The following is a 15,883-nucleotide window of genomic DNA, read 5'->3' on the forward strand; positions in this document are numbered from 1 at the left end:
CCAAGTATCTGGTGAAGGTTTTGATCCTGCCCCCGGGGAAGTCAGAGATTGTCTCCCAGTCAACAAACTGCCAAGGTGCCTCCCTGTGCACCTTCTCAGACTCTCTCCTTCCAAGACATTCAGAAAATTTAGACTGGCTCCCCAGGAATGTTGGCACTCAAAAGAGGTGCCCATTTGCATCTCAGGCAGGCTGGCAAAGCTATACATAGACGGGTGCACTCCAGTTAAAAGGAAACCTTTCTGGGTGGCATTATAAAATATCACAATTCGGAGTGTGTGTGTGTATGAAATATAACCCTCTAGACCCATAACAGGCTTATCCAGATTTCTGTGAATGTTTTAGTGCTCGATTAAAGATTTGAAAGGGATAATTTCGGGCTTCCCCCTTTATAAGCATTCCAGAGCAAATACAGGGCTCTTCCTCTCCCATTAAGGTTTCATGTTACTATTTTTGATCCTTGTGACTCTCTTTTCTGTGTATAAAACAGCCAGTGCCTCTCAATAAGGCCTCAACATGTTGCTTCGCATTTCCTCGCTCGCTTCATCCCTTCGCCAGATCCTTATTTTGCTGTTGTTATTTTAAAAGATCTCATGAGACAAAAATAGCCTTGTTAAATATTAGGATTAAAAGATAAAGGCCCCAAGACACAAAACACAGCTCCGGATTTGGAAGGAGGGGAAAACTTGGTTGCCGTCATTTATAGAAACCATTTGGAGGCACTATTTTTTTTAAAAAATAAAAATTGAGTACTGAGTTTTGGGTGGATTACTTCTCTCTCGCATACACACCTGCACTCGGGCAGCCTCACGGTGTCACACACACACACACACACACACACACACACACACACACACAAAACACACACAGTTAACATTGAGCCTCAAGGTCATATCCAGATGTTAAACTGTCCAGCCGAAACTCTGTACTACTTACCAGATTGTCCCTGACTTTGTGACATTTCAAACATTTTGGGGGCGGCCCTCAAGAATCAGAACAAGGGCAGGGGCCCTTTAGGTTAAAGCCACATTTCCTTTGGGGAAAGTGAGTTGGGGGACTGGATAGGATGTGGGAAAGAATTAGAGCCCAAAGTGCTTGGCAGCCACATTTTTTTTTGTCTGCCACCCTAATTTATTTCTCCCTCCGTGCCACTCCCTTATCTGCAACAGAATGATGACCTTCCTGGGTCTTCTACAGTGGAGTCCTCTGAATCAGAAAATGGTAGTGCCACAGCCTCACAATGGGTAGGGGGAAATACTGGCTACATAGGCTCAGTGGCAGAGCATATGCCTGCGCTGGGGGGGCGTGACATGACGGGTGCCCTCCTAGGCATGGAATACCCACGGCGGGCGCGCCCTGCAGCTGGGGGCGGAGCAAGCCGCCCATTGGGTGGAGCAAGCCACCGATGGCAGACATTCGGCGTGCCGCCCGCCCACAACTCCCAAGCATACCCCGAACCGTTGGGGGAAGGGGGGGAGCTGCTTGCCCTCTCCCCTGTCTGCCTCCTCCAGCCAGGAGTGCAGGGCAACAGCGCGCAGCTCCGCGCCAAATGTCACCCCCCCCAGGATGACACCCGGGGTGGGCCGCCCCCACTGAACCCCCCTTCCTCTGCCACTGCATAGGCTCATATAAAGGTAAAGGTAAAGGACCCCTGGATGGTTAAGTCCAGTATAATGTGACTGGAGTTGCGATGCTCATCTCGCTTTCAGGCTGATGGAGCCAGCGTTTATCCACGGACAGATTTCAGGCTGAGGGAGCTGGCGTTTATCCACAGACAGATTTCTGGGTCATGTGGCCAGCGTGACTAAACCGCTTCTTGTGCAATGGGACATCGTGACAGAAGCCAGAGCGCACAGAAACACCGTTTACCTTCCCGCCACAGCGATACCTATTTATCTACTTGCACTGGCGTGCTTTTGAACTGCTAGGTTGGCAGGAGCTGGGACAGAGCAATGGAAGCTCACTCTGTAGCAGGGATTCGATCTGCCGACCTTCTCCTCGGCAAGCCCAAGAGGCTCAGTGGTTTAGACCACAGCGCCACCCACCACCTTTGCTCATATAAGAGCACTTATGGAACTTCCTTACACACCCTTCGCCTTCTGCTTCCTTTGGTGACATTTTCAGGTCACTTCTGGCTTTGGTGTGATATATTGGACGACCCTAAAACGGTCGCTGCCTGTACTTGCTTCAAGGGACGGTCCAGCCTGTTATCAGCAGATAATTCAGAGCAAAAGGTGTTATTGGGGCTTATTTGTTTCTCCAAGGATCCTAAATGTTGATGGTTAGCCTAATCGCCAGATGATCCCCAGCCTTTTTTTTTTTAAAACGGTCTTTACGCACAATTCAAAACAGGGCATCTGAGGGGTATATAGCACATCACTCCTCATTCAATTTGCATTCATCAGCAACGATTGGGGGTGGCGCGTGAAGTACACAGACAAAAGCCCTTAACTGAGCAACTGCATAATATTATTCCTAGCCGGAGACGGCTCAAAACTCCCAATTTTACCAAAAGGCCCTGCCTTTTGCTAACATATACACAAGCCCGCACAAAATAAACAGCCCTGTTTAACATCTGCTTTTGCCTAAACAGAAAAAAAAGCAGTTGATCTATTTCCCCACCCGCACCCTCTCTCCTTTCAATAGTGACAATAATTTACTCTGCTGGCCAGATGAAATAAGACTGCCTCCCCCCCGTGCGCCCCCCGCCCCCAACAGCAACCAGATGCAGCTTGTATCATGCAGGTGTTCCCCCAGCTGGGAAATATGGAAATCTGCCATCCAGCAGGGATTATGATGGTTTGTGATAGAAATGCGAGGGCGTTAAAAATAATTCAAGTAAGAGGAGGCTCTTCTCCCTGGGGTGGAGTGGGGGGGCGCCCATATGCAGAACATACGATGGGGGAAGCAGCTGGGCTGCAGTTGAGCCGAAGAGTTATAAAGTTAGAAACGTGTTTGGCCTTTTCAAAACATAAGCAACAGCCCGCTGCCATGGAAACGGATTTCAACAGTAAACTCCTGTTTTTTAAGACTTCCAAACATAATAATCCCATTAGACTCATGTTCAGGTGGTCTCAAAGAAGTGAATGAACTCGGTTACTATGTCCACGAGAGTCTTGTTTACTCAAGGCTTCTATATTTACCGCCAGCATCCACGTTTCTGGGAAGAGGCAGTATTTTACAATCGGTCCTATTTTAAGGCCCACGATCTTTGATAGTGGCAGAGGCAAAGAGAGGCAGATGAAAGGGGAGTGGGGGCATGTGTTGGTTGCTATTTTAGAGTGCATGTAGGAAGGCAGGCAAACTCCGGACTTGTGGGATCTACTTTGTTTTCCACAAAAAACCGCCAAGATCTGCCAACCGGAGCCACCGTTATCTTGACAGAAACGACCCATTTGTCCAGCCTATGGGTTCTGTTGTTCACATTTCTGCAGCAGTTTGCAATATTATTATTTTTAAGAAATCCCATATGAATTTTAGGCAGTGGAATACAGAGGCAGTAAGTGCCACCTTCATTGGGTATAAGTCCTTTTGCTATTGTTTGCTGGTGCTAACTTGTGACAGGACCTCTTCGGTGGTGGTTCCCTGGTGATGTAATGCCTTCCCCAGTGAGGTGTGCCTGTCTCCTTCATTGTTAACTTTCAGGAGGCATTTGAAAACATTCCCAGGTGACTGAATGGTTGTTCCTAGCAACCCTATGATCAATAGGTGGACTAAAATTTGTAATTGTAATTGCTTTTTGAATGTTTTAATCTGTTTTAGAATGCTTTTCCTTTGTTTTTAAATTGTGTATCTGTCCATAGCTGCCAAGTCTCCCATTTTTCACGGGAAACCCCCGGATTTTAATTCGTTTCCCGCTAGTCTCCCGAATTGAAAAAAATCCCGGAAATCCCCCGGATTTCCTACCTGCCAAGGAGGCTCCATTTTAGGTGCTGGCACCGCCCGATTTTCGGTGCCCAGACATGGGTAGCGTGGCACCAGAAGTCGCTCCTACGCATGAAATGCGTAGAAGCGACGTCCGGTGCCGCTCCGCCCATGCCTGGGCACCGGAAATCGGGTAGAGCGGCACCGGAAGTTGCTTCTACGCAACTTCTGGACATGCATAGAAGCGACTTCCGGTGCCGCTCTGCCCGATTTCTGGTGCTCAGGCATGGGCAGAGCGGCACTGGAAGTCGCTTCTATGCATGTCCGGAAGTTGCGTAGAAGCGACTTCCATTGCCGCACCGCTGCTGATCCCGCATTTTTCAGCGGGAGACTTGGCAGGTATGTATCCGGTCTTGCCCTGGGAAGGGTGGGATACAAATTCAATAAATAAACATGCAATACACTGACAGGAAGCATTTTTCCTGCCTGTTCTCAATTGTCCCTTTTCCGAATGATTCAGGAAAGATGCTCTCTCCCACTACGAAGTCACAGGCAGATGTGCAGCTGATGTAAACTTGTGTGTTTCTTTCACATTAGCAACACAATCCACTGACATATACCAGCTGCTGATCTGGTTTTCTTGAGCCGTCCTTTTAAGATAAAATAACTCGCAAGACAAAGCAAGTCCGCTAGAAACAGGTTTATTTCTTTCTTTTCTTTTTTTTATAAAAAATTGTACATCAAAGACTTCATTATGGTTTTTCGATGAAGAAACAGGAGAAGGTTTTACATATCACAAAGGGATGCCTTCAGCTCCAGGTTTTATTACCGTTGGGGTTTTTTTTAATGAACACTGTACATTTAGAATTGCAAATCTGAGTTATAAAACAGATATATAGGATGAATAAGGCACTGCTGTATTGTAGAAAGTTTAACAAAGGGGAGCCAGCTCTTGGATCCCAAATTCTGGAAAAAAACACAACACAAGTCAAAGCCAAAAAATGGTTTAAAAAGAAAAAGAGAACAATGTAGAAGCAGCTGTTTTTTCAATTGGGGGATCTTAGTATACAAACATATATTTCCCCCACCCCCTCCTTTGCTCAGGAACTAGAAAGAAGCAAGGAACAATACTCATGCAGAAACATTTCTCCAAATGATGTCTTTCCATTGGGAGCTTCACTCATCGTTGGCAAAGCTTCTTCCTTGTGTCCCATTTTTCTTGGAAAAGATAAAATGGTAACAAGTGGTACGGAAACACCCAGTGCGAACTATTTTCTCTTTATGATGCTCATTAATCCCAGATCAGTTAAAGAACAAGAGCACAAAAATCAAATAGGAGAGAAAAAAAATAGGTGTCTGAGGAATTAATTCTTCTTTTTTATAACCTCTATCCACATCGTTTAATGTGGGCGAGCTATCTTACTGTTAGATCTTTTAATGGTGTTAGATGGTCTTAATGGTGTGTCCATAGGTGACTGTGGAGGCCAGTTCTAGATCCACATGTCCTTCCGCAGTGGGGACAGAGGTTTCTGGGTGGGAGTTGATCATTTGAACGGACTGTTCTGATTGAAACGCTCTGAGCACAACGTGGGTTTGTGGACAATGGGATGTACAAATAAACCACCTGAAGTGTAGGTGGGTTCCCACGAGGCAAGACACAGTGATAACAGCAAGAACCTTTATTGAACTACAAAACTGGACAACAGGGGCAAAGCAACTGCTTATATACATTTCTGAAGGCCTGGGCCACTCCCACTCCCAATGTGATTGGCTATCTAAACTTCCAAGCTGCAAATCATAACTCGGAGTTTAAGGGCCAATGGCAAGAGCCCCAAATCCTGAAATGTTCTGTGACTGGATATCATGTATCGAATCAGAACACAGGGGCTAAGAATCCTTAGTCCAGACTCACCTCAGGCAAACACAGACCACTGAATACACAACACCACCTGTGACAGGAGGGGGAACCTCCACTCTGAATGCCAAATGTCGCCTTCCGTTCCCCTGTATCAGGCCCTTGGGACTCTGCCTAGGCCACACACCCTTCTCAGGTCACACCTCTTAATGGTCCTGTCCCACCCCCTGCCCAAGTGCTTTTGCCTTGCTGAAATGCACGCTTGAACTGCAATGATGCCTCAGTGGAGGATGGCCAGCCATATGAATGAGTTTCTGTGTCGAAAACACGGACCTCTGCATGGCTGAAAAGTTGTCTGCTGTACAAAGGCAGGAGTCACATCTGTTGCTTTGCCCGCCTTCCCCTCTGGGCACACCCACTTTTGCAGCTGGCCCCACCCACCACTGCCATGTGGCCCCTGGGAGGCATCCGACGAGGGGATGTGGCCCTCAGTCTGTAAAAGATTCCCTCCCGCATAGATTCTATGATCACCAGGCTTTTGAATCCAGGGACACTTTCCATCCAGTACAAAGTGCATCCAAGTCCCGCTGATTTTAAATGTCACTGGGACGTTAAAAGTGGCCCTCTCTGGGTGGGTGTGCTTCAATGTGCACACGAAGCTCTTGGGTACACAAGCAGTACTATTTCACCCACGTCTACAGATGAACGCACTTGCCATTGGACTTCTTCCATTGAAGTAAGCAGGGCAGCCCTTTCAGGCAGAAGAACATCATCTGCGCTGGGCTCATTTTCCCATTAAAAAAAAATAAGTGGGAATAGGTGAAATACTATCCAACCAAGGATCTCATAATAGAAAAGTGTTAGCTCTCAGTCAAAACTATTTTTTTTTACTTTTGGGGGGGTTTGTGTGTGTGTGGATAAAAAAAGCCTGTATTTGAAGGTGATCTCCTGCTATTCTAGAAAGAAAATGAGAAACGCAACGATTATAGCCCTATTCTCATTTCCAAACAGTGATGACTGAACGCATTGGGGGAGGGGGGGGAGATTTCGCTCTCTGGCCCTGTCCTTCTGCCTCCCCAACCTCTGTGTATTCAGTGGAAGGTGTGAGTGGAGCTCACTTATGCATGCAAACTCCTGCATGCGATTGGAAAGCCCCTGTGATTGGGGTCCCCCGTGGTGTGTGCCCAGAGCCAATGCACGTGCGGTTTCCATGTGCACAGCGCTCTTCCACCACTTCCATCGAACACATGGGGTCTGGGGCAGAGCCAGTGGGTGCGATCCCACTCTTCTCAGTGGGAACAGCGCTGCTGTGCAGTCGGTGTGTGGCTCGCGTGCGCGAGGAATCGGGTGGGGAGGAATGCCATCTTTATACAGAAGGTGGCAATGCCCAGGTTATATTGCTGAAACACATATCCTACTCTTGAATTATAAGCATAACAGCGTGGTTACAAGTACTAATTTCCTTAATAAAGGGATTTTCCCCTCCCCTTAAAAAAACCAAAACAAACACACCCCGTAAATTCTATAAATAAAGTCGTAAGTGCTTCATTTAAGGGAATATTTCTTTGGCAGCTGCGGGTGCTTGCGAGTGGCTTAGCTGCAGAGGCTAAAAGGAGTAAGGTCCTACAATTAGCGTTAACCTCAGCACAGAACTCGACCGATAGTTCATACTGTTGACGGTCAGCAGCTCCAGGTCAATGATATGTTCTCGAGGTCCCGTTAACGGTTTCACCAACACAAGCATTGCGCTCACAGAGCTTGTTTGCTGAAAGAAAACAAGGAATTGGAAGTTTTCACCTGGAAACACCTGGCTCCACCCCGCCCACCCAGGAGTAAGTTTCAAAGCGCAGTGTTAGGGATAGTTAAGAGGGTGGAAATTGCCAATGTTCACTTATTTGCTCCATGCCTGGAACGAGCATTTGTCCAGCAGATATAATCGGTACTCTTGCTGCTGATGTCTCCAAACAATAGGTAGTGGATTACTTTCCACTCTATAAGCGTCGCACTTCCTTTGCACTGAAATGTTGTGGGATAATGTAATGATAGTAATGTAAAATTCTCCCGCAGCAGAGAGTGAGACAAATAATGTCGTCTTTGATGGAAGCTGAACTGCAGCAGAACAGACCCAAGGCTGCATGCGACAAACACGTGTTGGAATGGAAATCAATGCCTTCTTACCCTCCCAGCTGCAGAGCTGAATTCATTTAATTTTTTTCCTCAAATATCCCTAGAGCTGCTCAAGGCTGGCAGGGTGGTGTGAAAAGGGATGCAACAGTCATGTGCCTTCAATCTTAACCTCACCCTCGCTTTGTGAGGCTGGGATCGAAGGGTGCATGGCTGTTGCGTCCTCCTTATCCCACCCATGGGTGTCGGGGTGGGGGTGGGATTTGCCTGCCACGGGCTGCATCAGCTGGCTGGGCTCTCACCTGCAGGAGGACAGGTGGTGCAGCATGGCCCTGCTTGTTTCTGGTGGGGGTGGTGCTCTGCCAGGGTTGGCAGTGAGGGCTGGGCATTCACCCCCTGTGCCTCCCCGGCATGTGCCGACCCAGGAGCCAGCAAACCGCCCTTTGCTGCTGCCCTTATGGGAGCTTTATGGAATCCCAGGCGGGCCGAGTAAAATTTTTGTTAGTGGAACTTGTCGAAATACTCACTCTCAGGATGAAGTCTCCATTCTCATTTCCAGATTTGATCCGGAACGTGTTAATTGTATTGGGATAAATTGTGGTTGCCTGGATTTGGAAGATATCGGACGGAGTGCTTCTTTCTGAGCGAATGCTCATGTATTTGTGCACAATGGAGTATGGAAGGTCTCGGCAAAGGGGGTTGGACACCGGGCAAACGCAGCGGCTGTAAGACAAACCACAACGACTGAAAAACAAACTCCTCGCACCTGCAGGCTTTTGCAGCTCTGAACGTTGCAAATGAGGCTTTGCTAAAAGATCTCTTTAGCGGTTCCCCTTACTTTTCAGATGACAGCACGTAAGGCTCTTGGCAAGGGTTCCTCGGGTAACAACGGTATCCACCATGATAGTTCCAGCACATTTCGTCCTCCCGGCATTCGTGGCCCACTTCACATTCATTGATATCTAAGAGAGGAAGGGAAGGAAGTGAACCTTTAGAGTTCTGCTGGCAGAACCCCTGAACTGTTGTAATTTAGATAGGCCTCTGTACTTGAAACTGGCAGTGGAGAACCTCCAGCCCTGTGGCCTGATTATTTATTTATTGCATAAAATTTATATACCGCTTGATTGTAAAGAAAACATAAAAGCGGTTTTACCCCCCCAAAAGATATAATCATCACTACAAATTTTACAGCCACAATTTAAAACAGACGAAAAGTTAAAACCACAATGTACGAATGTCTTCAGCAGGTGCTGAAAAGGATACACTAAACGACTTGGTTCTTACAAATGTGGAATGAGTTTTAGGTGGCACTTGTAGTAGTGCCAATTCCACAGATCAAAGTGGTCGAGGGTAAGGTGATCTCGTATGTAAGTTGTAAAGTTGTAAAGGGCTTGATATGCCCCCTGTAGCAGATCAGCAGTTCAGTGCAAATTTTTTTGAGCGCAGGTGATTTAAAGCTATCTAATCAATCCATAATTAAAATATGAAATGACATTAAACATCTTTAATTAAACTACACAATTTAAAAGCATAACAAAACAGTTTTAAAAAACCTGTTGTCAAAGGTCTTGTCCACACTTCTGCTTGCCCCGTGCTTTCCAGGCACGGGTGTGAGTGGTTGTTCACTTGTCCCACCACTTTCCCCGGAAAAAAACCCGCTGTTTAGTGCTGAATCGGAACAAACGCTAATCCACAGAATAGCCAATTGCCATTTGTTCTGATTCAGCAGTAAATCAGCGGGACAAGTGGAAGTGTGGACAAGGGAAGGTTCCAGCCCATGAGTCAGATCCAGTTCCCCACCAAGTCACCTGGCTTCTGTTAATGGATCTTGGGGTTCTAATGAAAAAAATAAAGTAGAACCCACAATCTGGAACCTGCCCGCCCGTGATGTATAGCTGCCAACCTCATGTATGCAGAACTTCCATTCATCTTAAACCAGGCCTACACAGAGCCCACCAATCATGTACTGTGGTCTGTAAGATGCTTAATATCTTCCCTCCTCTTCCTGGATCTTTGCAGTTTCCTACAGGGAGTGAAGAAGGTTAATCTGTCCCCTGCTTTGCTGTGCTGGTGGCAAGTTGCACAGGGGACATTTTGCACTGCCCATGTTGAAGAGATTTACAGAAAGAATCCTGAGACAATGAAAGACTATTTAAAAATGTTTATTATTATTATTATTATTATTATTATTATTATTATTATTATTATTGATTTTTAACTTCAAGTAACAAAAATGCCCATGCAAGGAAAACAGAGCTTAGCGGTTGCACAGAAAAGAAAGAAAAGTAGTGGTTGATGGTTTTAGACGTTCCAAGAAAGGCAATCAAATGAGAGTGTCTCTCCATAAGGTTCTACGAGTTGATGGAGGAAGAAAACCATGGACGATTGTCTTAACAAAGTCAAGAAAGGGATACTACGCAGTATATAGAAGGTGTGATTCTTCCTAACCCACGGATCAGTATTGGTTTATATGTTAGAATCAAGGCGGCAGGAGTGCCGCAAGGGAAATATGCTTACCTTGACAGTTTCTGCCTCGGACTAACTGGTATCCATCTGGACACAGGCAAGAGTACCTCCCTGGTTCATTGACACATTGATACAGGCATATGAAGTTTGAAGTTCTGCATTCGTCAACATCTGTAAAACAGAGACATCATTTGCAGCAGGAAGTGCCGGAATCAGGGCTGAGCAGAGATAGCTCTTTAACATTTTTGCTGCTGGGTTTGCAAGCCGCAAACAGGCACCCCACTTCCCTTTGGCACTTTTTTTGGGAGTGGGTAGGTTGCAGGATGCACCTGAGAACAGAAGTGAAGTGTTCACTTTGCTTGCCATCAGTGCTTCTCACTCCTGCTAGATGCCATATTTTCCTCCAGTTTGTTTGTTGTTGTTTTATAAAAAAAAACTTGCAATTTATTTATTTGACTTCTATATTTATATGACTTCATCATAAGATGCCAGGGCGGTTCACAAGATAAAAATACAAAGCAACAGAGTGAGGGCAGGGAGAATTGGCCAATGAAATCTGAGGCCTGCAGTTCAATCAGAGTGAAGGCAACGCTTCTGCCTCTCATTCTGGCATCTTGTGTTTAATTTCTTTTTCTTTTTTAAAATTGCACCCAGTAGCAGGGTCTTCACCACTTGAGCCATATGCAGCCATCAAAAAGGGAAAAAAGAAAGGGAAAAGAGTGAGCAGGGCTTTTGACCCCAGAAAAGCTCCTGCCATTTGAAGTGGTAAATGTTTTGCTCAGTTTTAACTGCGGGTTGAATCCAATTAAGTTCACTGCATGAGTGGAAGAGCTTCTGCTCAGACGACAAAACTTCCTCTCCCCCTCTTTCATCCGTATCCCCACCCACAAGGGTTCAAGGAAACCATGAAGTGGATTTAGAGTGAGGATTTAGGTGAGGAGAGGGACAGGAAGTTCTCCTGCACACGCAGAAATCACTTCCTTCATGCAACGACTCTGCTGGATACAACCCTATTCTTCCTGTTCTGTTCTATCTCATAGAGCGGGATTCAACTAAAATGTTGACTGCACAGAAGGAGGTCTGCTTGTGCAACAGGATCGCCCCCTCTCTGCCCCTCTGCACCCCCTAAATATGCTCTGGAGGGTTAGGGGAACCCCCGAGCCAGGTGACTCACAGATAAGCCCTCTTGAACCTTTCCCTCACAATGCACCACATTTTAAGAGTGGCAAAATGTTGCCCCCTACCGTTTTCACAACCTGAGAACAGGCCTTTGAGACGGACTCAATATTATTTCTGGTATTTGGGAACATTTAACCAGAGATGCCAGGGAATAAGCTTGGGACGTTGTCCTCATTTTCACATCACTTCAAACCATAGTTAAAATAAGCCATGGTTTAATGTGCAGTTGCTGTGGAAATCACACTTGCTTCGGTCCTGCCCTGCTGCTGCTGCTGCACTGCCAGGAAACAAACCATGGCCTGGCGTAGGGTTATATCTGAACCGGGGCTCTTTGTTTGTTTTCCTCAAGCAAACCATGAGCGGTAAGCTAAGAACAAACCATGGTTTCTGCTTGCGATTTGTTTTAAAAGAAGCAAAACACAGCATTCAGATGTAACAGTAAAACAGACTGTGGTTTGTTCTGCAGTACCATGGCAGGAGAGGAGCAACGCGCACATGATTTCAGCAGCATGCACAGCGTTCTCATTAAATCATAGTTTAGCTACAAACAAGAAAGCAGAAAATAACTAAAAGACATTATCTCCGAAACCCAGGACATGGGGAGTCCCCCCCTTTGAAATTCTTTGAATTTGGAATATATAATTGGTAATATTGTGTGTGATGTGATTTGATACGATTCGATTCGATTTGTTAATAATTGGAAGATTTTTATTGGAAAATGAAATTATTATTATTTTTTTAAATCATAGTTTAACTATAGTTTAAAGTAGGGGTGGAGAAGCTGCGGCCCTCCAGATGTTGCTGGACTACAGCTCTCATTGTCCCTGACAATCAGTTGAGGCTGAAGGGAGTTGCAGTTTAACAACACCTGGAGGGCCACAGGTTCTTTGCATGCAAACCAGACGATTGTGCATGCAAAGCCCATGTTTTGCAGAAGTCGGACACAATTCAGCGCAAAGTGAAGTGCTATCAGAATTGATTTCAGTGACTGCTTAGCTGGCCCTCTGAAATCAGTGGGATTTCCAGGTGCTTAACTGTGGTTGTACCTGAAGACCGTGGACTTTAAACATTAGAAGACTGCTGATAAAACAAATGGGGGCAGTTAAAAACCTCTGTCTAGGATGATGGAGAATCTGGAGTCACTAATGTTTCCACCCCCATATTACTCGCACCTCCCAAAGTCAACTTAAAAGGCTCCTACCATCCCATGTCCTTTGAGAACCACCAATGTGGCCAGCAGTCACTCACCATCGCAATTGATTCTGTCCGGGCTTAAGTCGAAGCCCTGATTGCACTGGCACAGGAAGGATCCGACAATGTTGTAGCACAGCTGTGCACATGGGTTGCTGGTCTCACATTCATTTATGTCTAAAAAGGAAAGATGATAGGCCTTTACTAAGGATGGATAGATCTGTCAATCTGTTACTTCATCCCGCCCCCCCGCCCCATCTTAAAAACCAGTTTTTCACATTTCTGTAGCAATTTGTGATTTTTTTAAAAAAAATCATCGTGAAAATTTGCTTGCATTTTAAATGCATTTTTTTAAAAACAAACAAACACATCTTTTTATGCATTTTCTCCCAATGCACATATTTTTGCAATGCAATTTTCCCTAATAGAATGCATTTTATCTCTTCTAATAGATATACACTTTACACTAGCATATTAATTTTTGTACACATTACCTGGCTGGAGAACTGCATTGCAAAATTCATAGAACTGTGAATGTCAAAGGAGAGCTGTGTTTTGGTTTGCGTATTATTTCAGTGTAATACGAAAGCTCATACCAATGACAAACTTAAGGTAAAGGTAAAGGGACCCCTGACTATTAGGTCCAGTCGGTACTCTGGGCTTGCGGCGCTCATCTCGTGCTATTGGCCGAGGGAGCCGGCGTACAGCTTCCAGGTCATGTGGCCAGCATGACAAAGCCGCTTCTGGCGAACCAGAGCAGCACATGGAAACGCTGTTTACCTTCCTGCTGTAGCGGTACCTATTTATCTACTTGCACTTTGACGTGCTTTTGAACTGCTAGGTGGGCAGGAGCTGGGACTGAGCAACGGCAGCTCACCCCGTCGCAGGGATTCGAACCACCGACGTTCTGATCGGCAAGCCCTAGGCTCTGTGGTTTAACCCACAGCACCACCTGCGTCCTAATTTAGTAGTTTGCCTTTAAAATGTGAACTGAATCAAATTTCTGCCCCATCTTTACTCTTCACGCAAAGCTGGGTATTCTCTCATGTTGTATTTAGGCAAATTTACTGGATGGTCCAGGTAGACTTAACTTTGCAGAGTCAAGTCAATTCATGTAGGATTTATGTAGCTAGGAAATTACATTCAAGGTGCATGGTCCTATCTGGCAGAGGTCCCCCACCCCTCCTAGCCCTGCTTCCATTTCTTAACGCTGGAGATGGTACTGTATGCATTGAAACTGCGGACTTTACCACCAGAGGAAAGAGACTACACAGAGAATTGTGTGACTCACTCAAATGAATGGGAATGTCCATATTAGTGGACATTTCATTTCACAAAATGTATATATCGCTTACTAGTTCTAAAGACCTCTAAGCAGGTTTGCAGTAGGCAATCCAAAATGTGGATTGAAGATACCAATAAACACAACCCTTAAAAACAAATCACATGAGAAAAGTGTTAAAATGTAAGATAAAAACCAGAAATTTCAAAACACTGATACTTACTAACATAATGCATCAAAAGTACAAGCTGAAAATACATGCCTGGGTAGGCTTGCTGAAACAAAGAAATTTTCAGCAGGCATCAAAAACCATCTGCTATCCCAGTGGATTTTGGGCCGACCCTGACTCTTCTGTAAATTTGGCATTTTAAGTTTATGTTGTGGTTTAATTGGGCTCTCAGTTAACTTCTATGGATGTTGCCTTATGTAACTACTGTTAAACTTCTGTGATGATAAGATATAAACAAATTTGAATCTATGCACTTTTCTGTTGCTTCCTTAAATTAACATTTCTATGATCAAACATTTTAGGGAAGTTTTTAATGTTTGATGTTTTATCATGTTTTTAATATTCTGTTGGGAGCCACCCAGAATGGCTGGGGAAACCCAGCCAGGTGAGCGGAGTATAAATAAATCATCATCATCATCATCATCATCATCATCATCATCATCATCATCATTTAATACAGTGAAAGCACATTCCTAATATCAATGGGAAGTAAGTTCCAAAGCCTAGGAGCTGCCACACTAAAGGATTGATTTCTTGCAAGTGCGAAATGGACATTACGTGGCTCTTGCAAAAGTGCCGGTTTCTTCAGACCTAAGCAGTCAAGTGGGGACCTATGCCATGCCTCTTTACACCTTGTTCATGGGTCATGTTGTGGGTGAGCCTGGGGCCCTTTGCACAAGCTGTAGATGGGAGAGGGCCCCCTCAGAAGCTCCTGCAGGAGCTCCCAAGGGGGGAGGCTGCTGCCTGTCAAGAGGCCCATTATGTTTCTGAGAGCGACAGTTCCCACAATGCATTTAGAGTCTCCATGCTTGCTGCATATAGTTTTAGCTGCAGGTAGAAGGAAAGCCTGCTCTGTGCTTCCCTAAGCATACAAAATCACTCCCTGAAGGAACACACATTTTCAGATGAGTGGGGTTGATCTGAAGGTGCCCCCACTGCTTTCAGTCTAAATATAGTCATCTTCTGTAGGGTCAAGCTCCGGGAAAACCCAGCGCTGCAAGTTTGAAGCAGAAGTTGGCTGTGAATGACACTGTTTGTTTGGCTTCTCCTGTGCAGTTTTGCATTTTGACAAACAGGATCCCTTTTAAATGATGGAGAAGATGGCTTTTTTTTAAAAGAAGACCCAAATCCAGGAACATTTGGGGGGCACCTTTAAAAATTTAAAATAGTGTGGACAACCTATCTGAAAAAAATGGGGAGTGTCAAGGATAGTGGACTCAATTTATCCAATGTAACTTCTATGCTTGAGGGAAATGCTGTGAGTTCTTTTGTTTTAAATATTACAACTTGCCTTCACTAGGCTTGTTCAGCACCAACCTAACACTGAGCTACAGCTGCTCTGATTTGCTCAGACGTACGGTGGATTCTGCGGTTGCTGTAATGCAGTTAGAACTGTCAAGGATATGACAAGGTTTGAGACTGCCTTTAAATCACACAAAATGAAACGCAAAATCCATTTTACATTGTCTTTTGCTTTCTATCGAGAACGTCTGGTATTATGCTTCAGGGGAAGGAAAAGTAATATCCAAATTCCTGCACCATGAGAAATGGAAGTCAAGTGTCATAAATCATGTTATGCAAATTAATACTAAAGTATGCAGCTGTGCTAAAGTAAGTATTCTGGCTTTTGAGATTTTTTTTAAAGCAGTGAAAGTTAATTGAACATGTACGACAAGAGTGGGGGACCTCATTTTC

General features: G+C 45.2%; 1 protein-coding gene across 2 annotated transcripts in view; it reads right to left on the minus strand.

Annotated features, from left to right (window-relative positions):
- Nucleotides 1–4,547: 4,547 nt before the first annotated feature.
- The window catches only part of EFEMP1 (EGF-like fibulin extracellular matrix protein 1), a 57,182-nt gene continuing 45,846 nt past the window's right edge, over nucleotides 4,548–15,883 (minus strand). For both annotated transcript variants that reach the window (XM_035110936.3, XM_035110937.3), the window contains 5 exons: nucleotides 12,735–12,854; nucleotides 10,359–10,478; nucleotides 8,680–8,803; nucleotides 8,369–8,564; nucleotides 4,548–7,482 (listed from right to left, as the gene is read on the minus strand). In XM_035110936.3, the coding sequence (XP_034966827.2) occupies nucleotides 7,324–7,482; nucleotides 8,369–8,564; nucleotides 8,680–8,803; nucleotides 10,359–10,478; nucleotides 12,735–12,854 (719 nt within the window). In that variant the 3' untranslated portion in view covers nucleotides 4,548–7,323. The remainder of the gene's footprint in view (nucleotides 7,483–8,368; nucleotides 8,565–8,679; nucleotides 8,804–10,358; nucleotides 10,479–12,734; nucleotides 12,855–15,883) is intronic.

Source organism: Zootoca vivipara, chromosome 3 (assembly GCF_965207765.1).
Source record: "Zootoca vivipara chromosome 3, rZooViv2.hap1.1, whole genome shotgun sequence".
In the NCBI taxonomy this organism is placed as follows: Eukaryota; Metazoa; Chordata; class Lepidosauria; order Squamata; family Lacertidae; genus Zootoca; species Zootoca vivipara.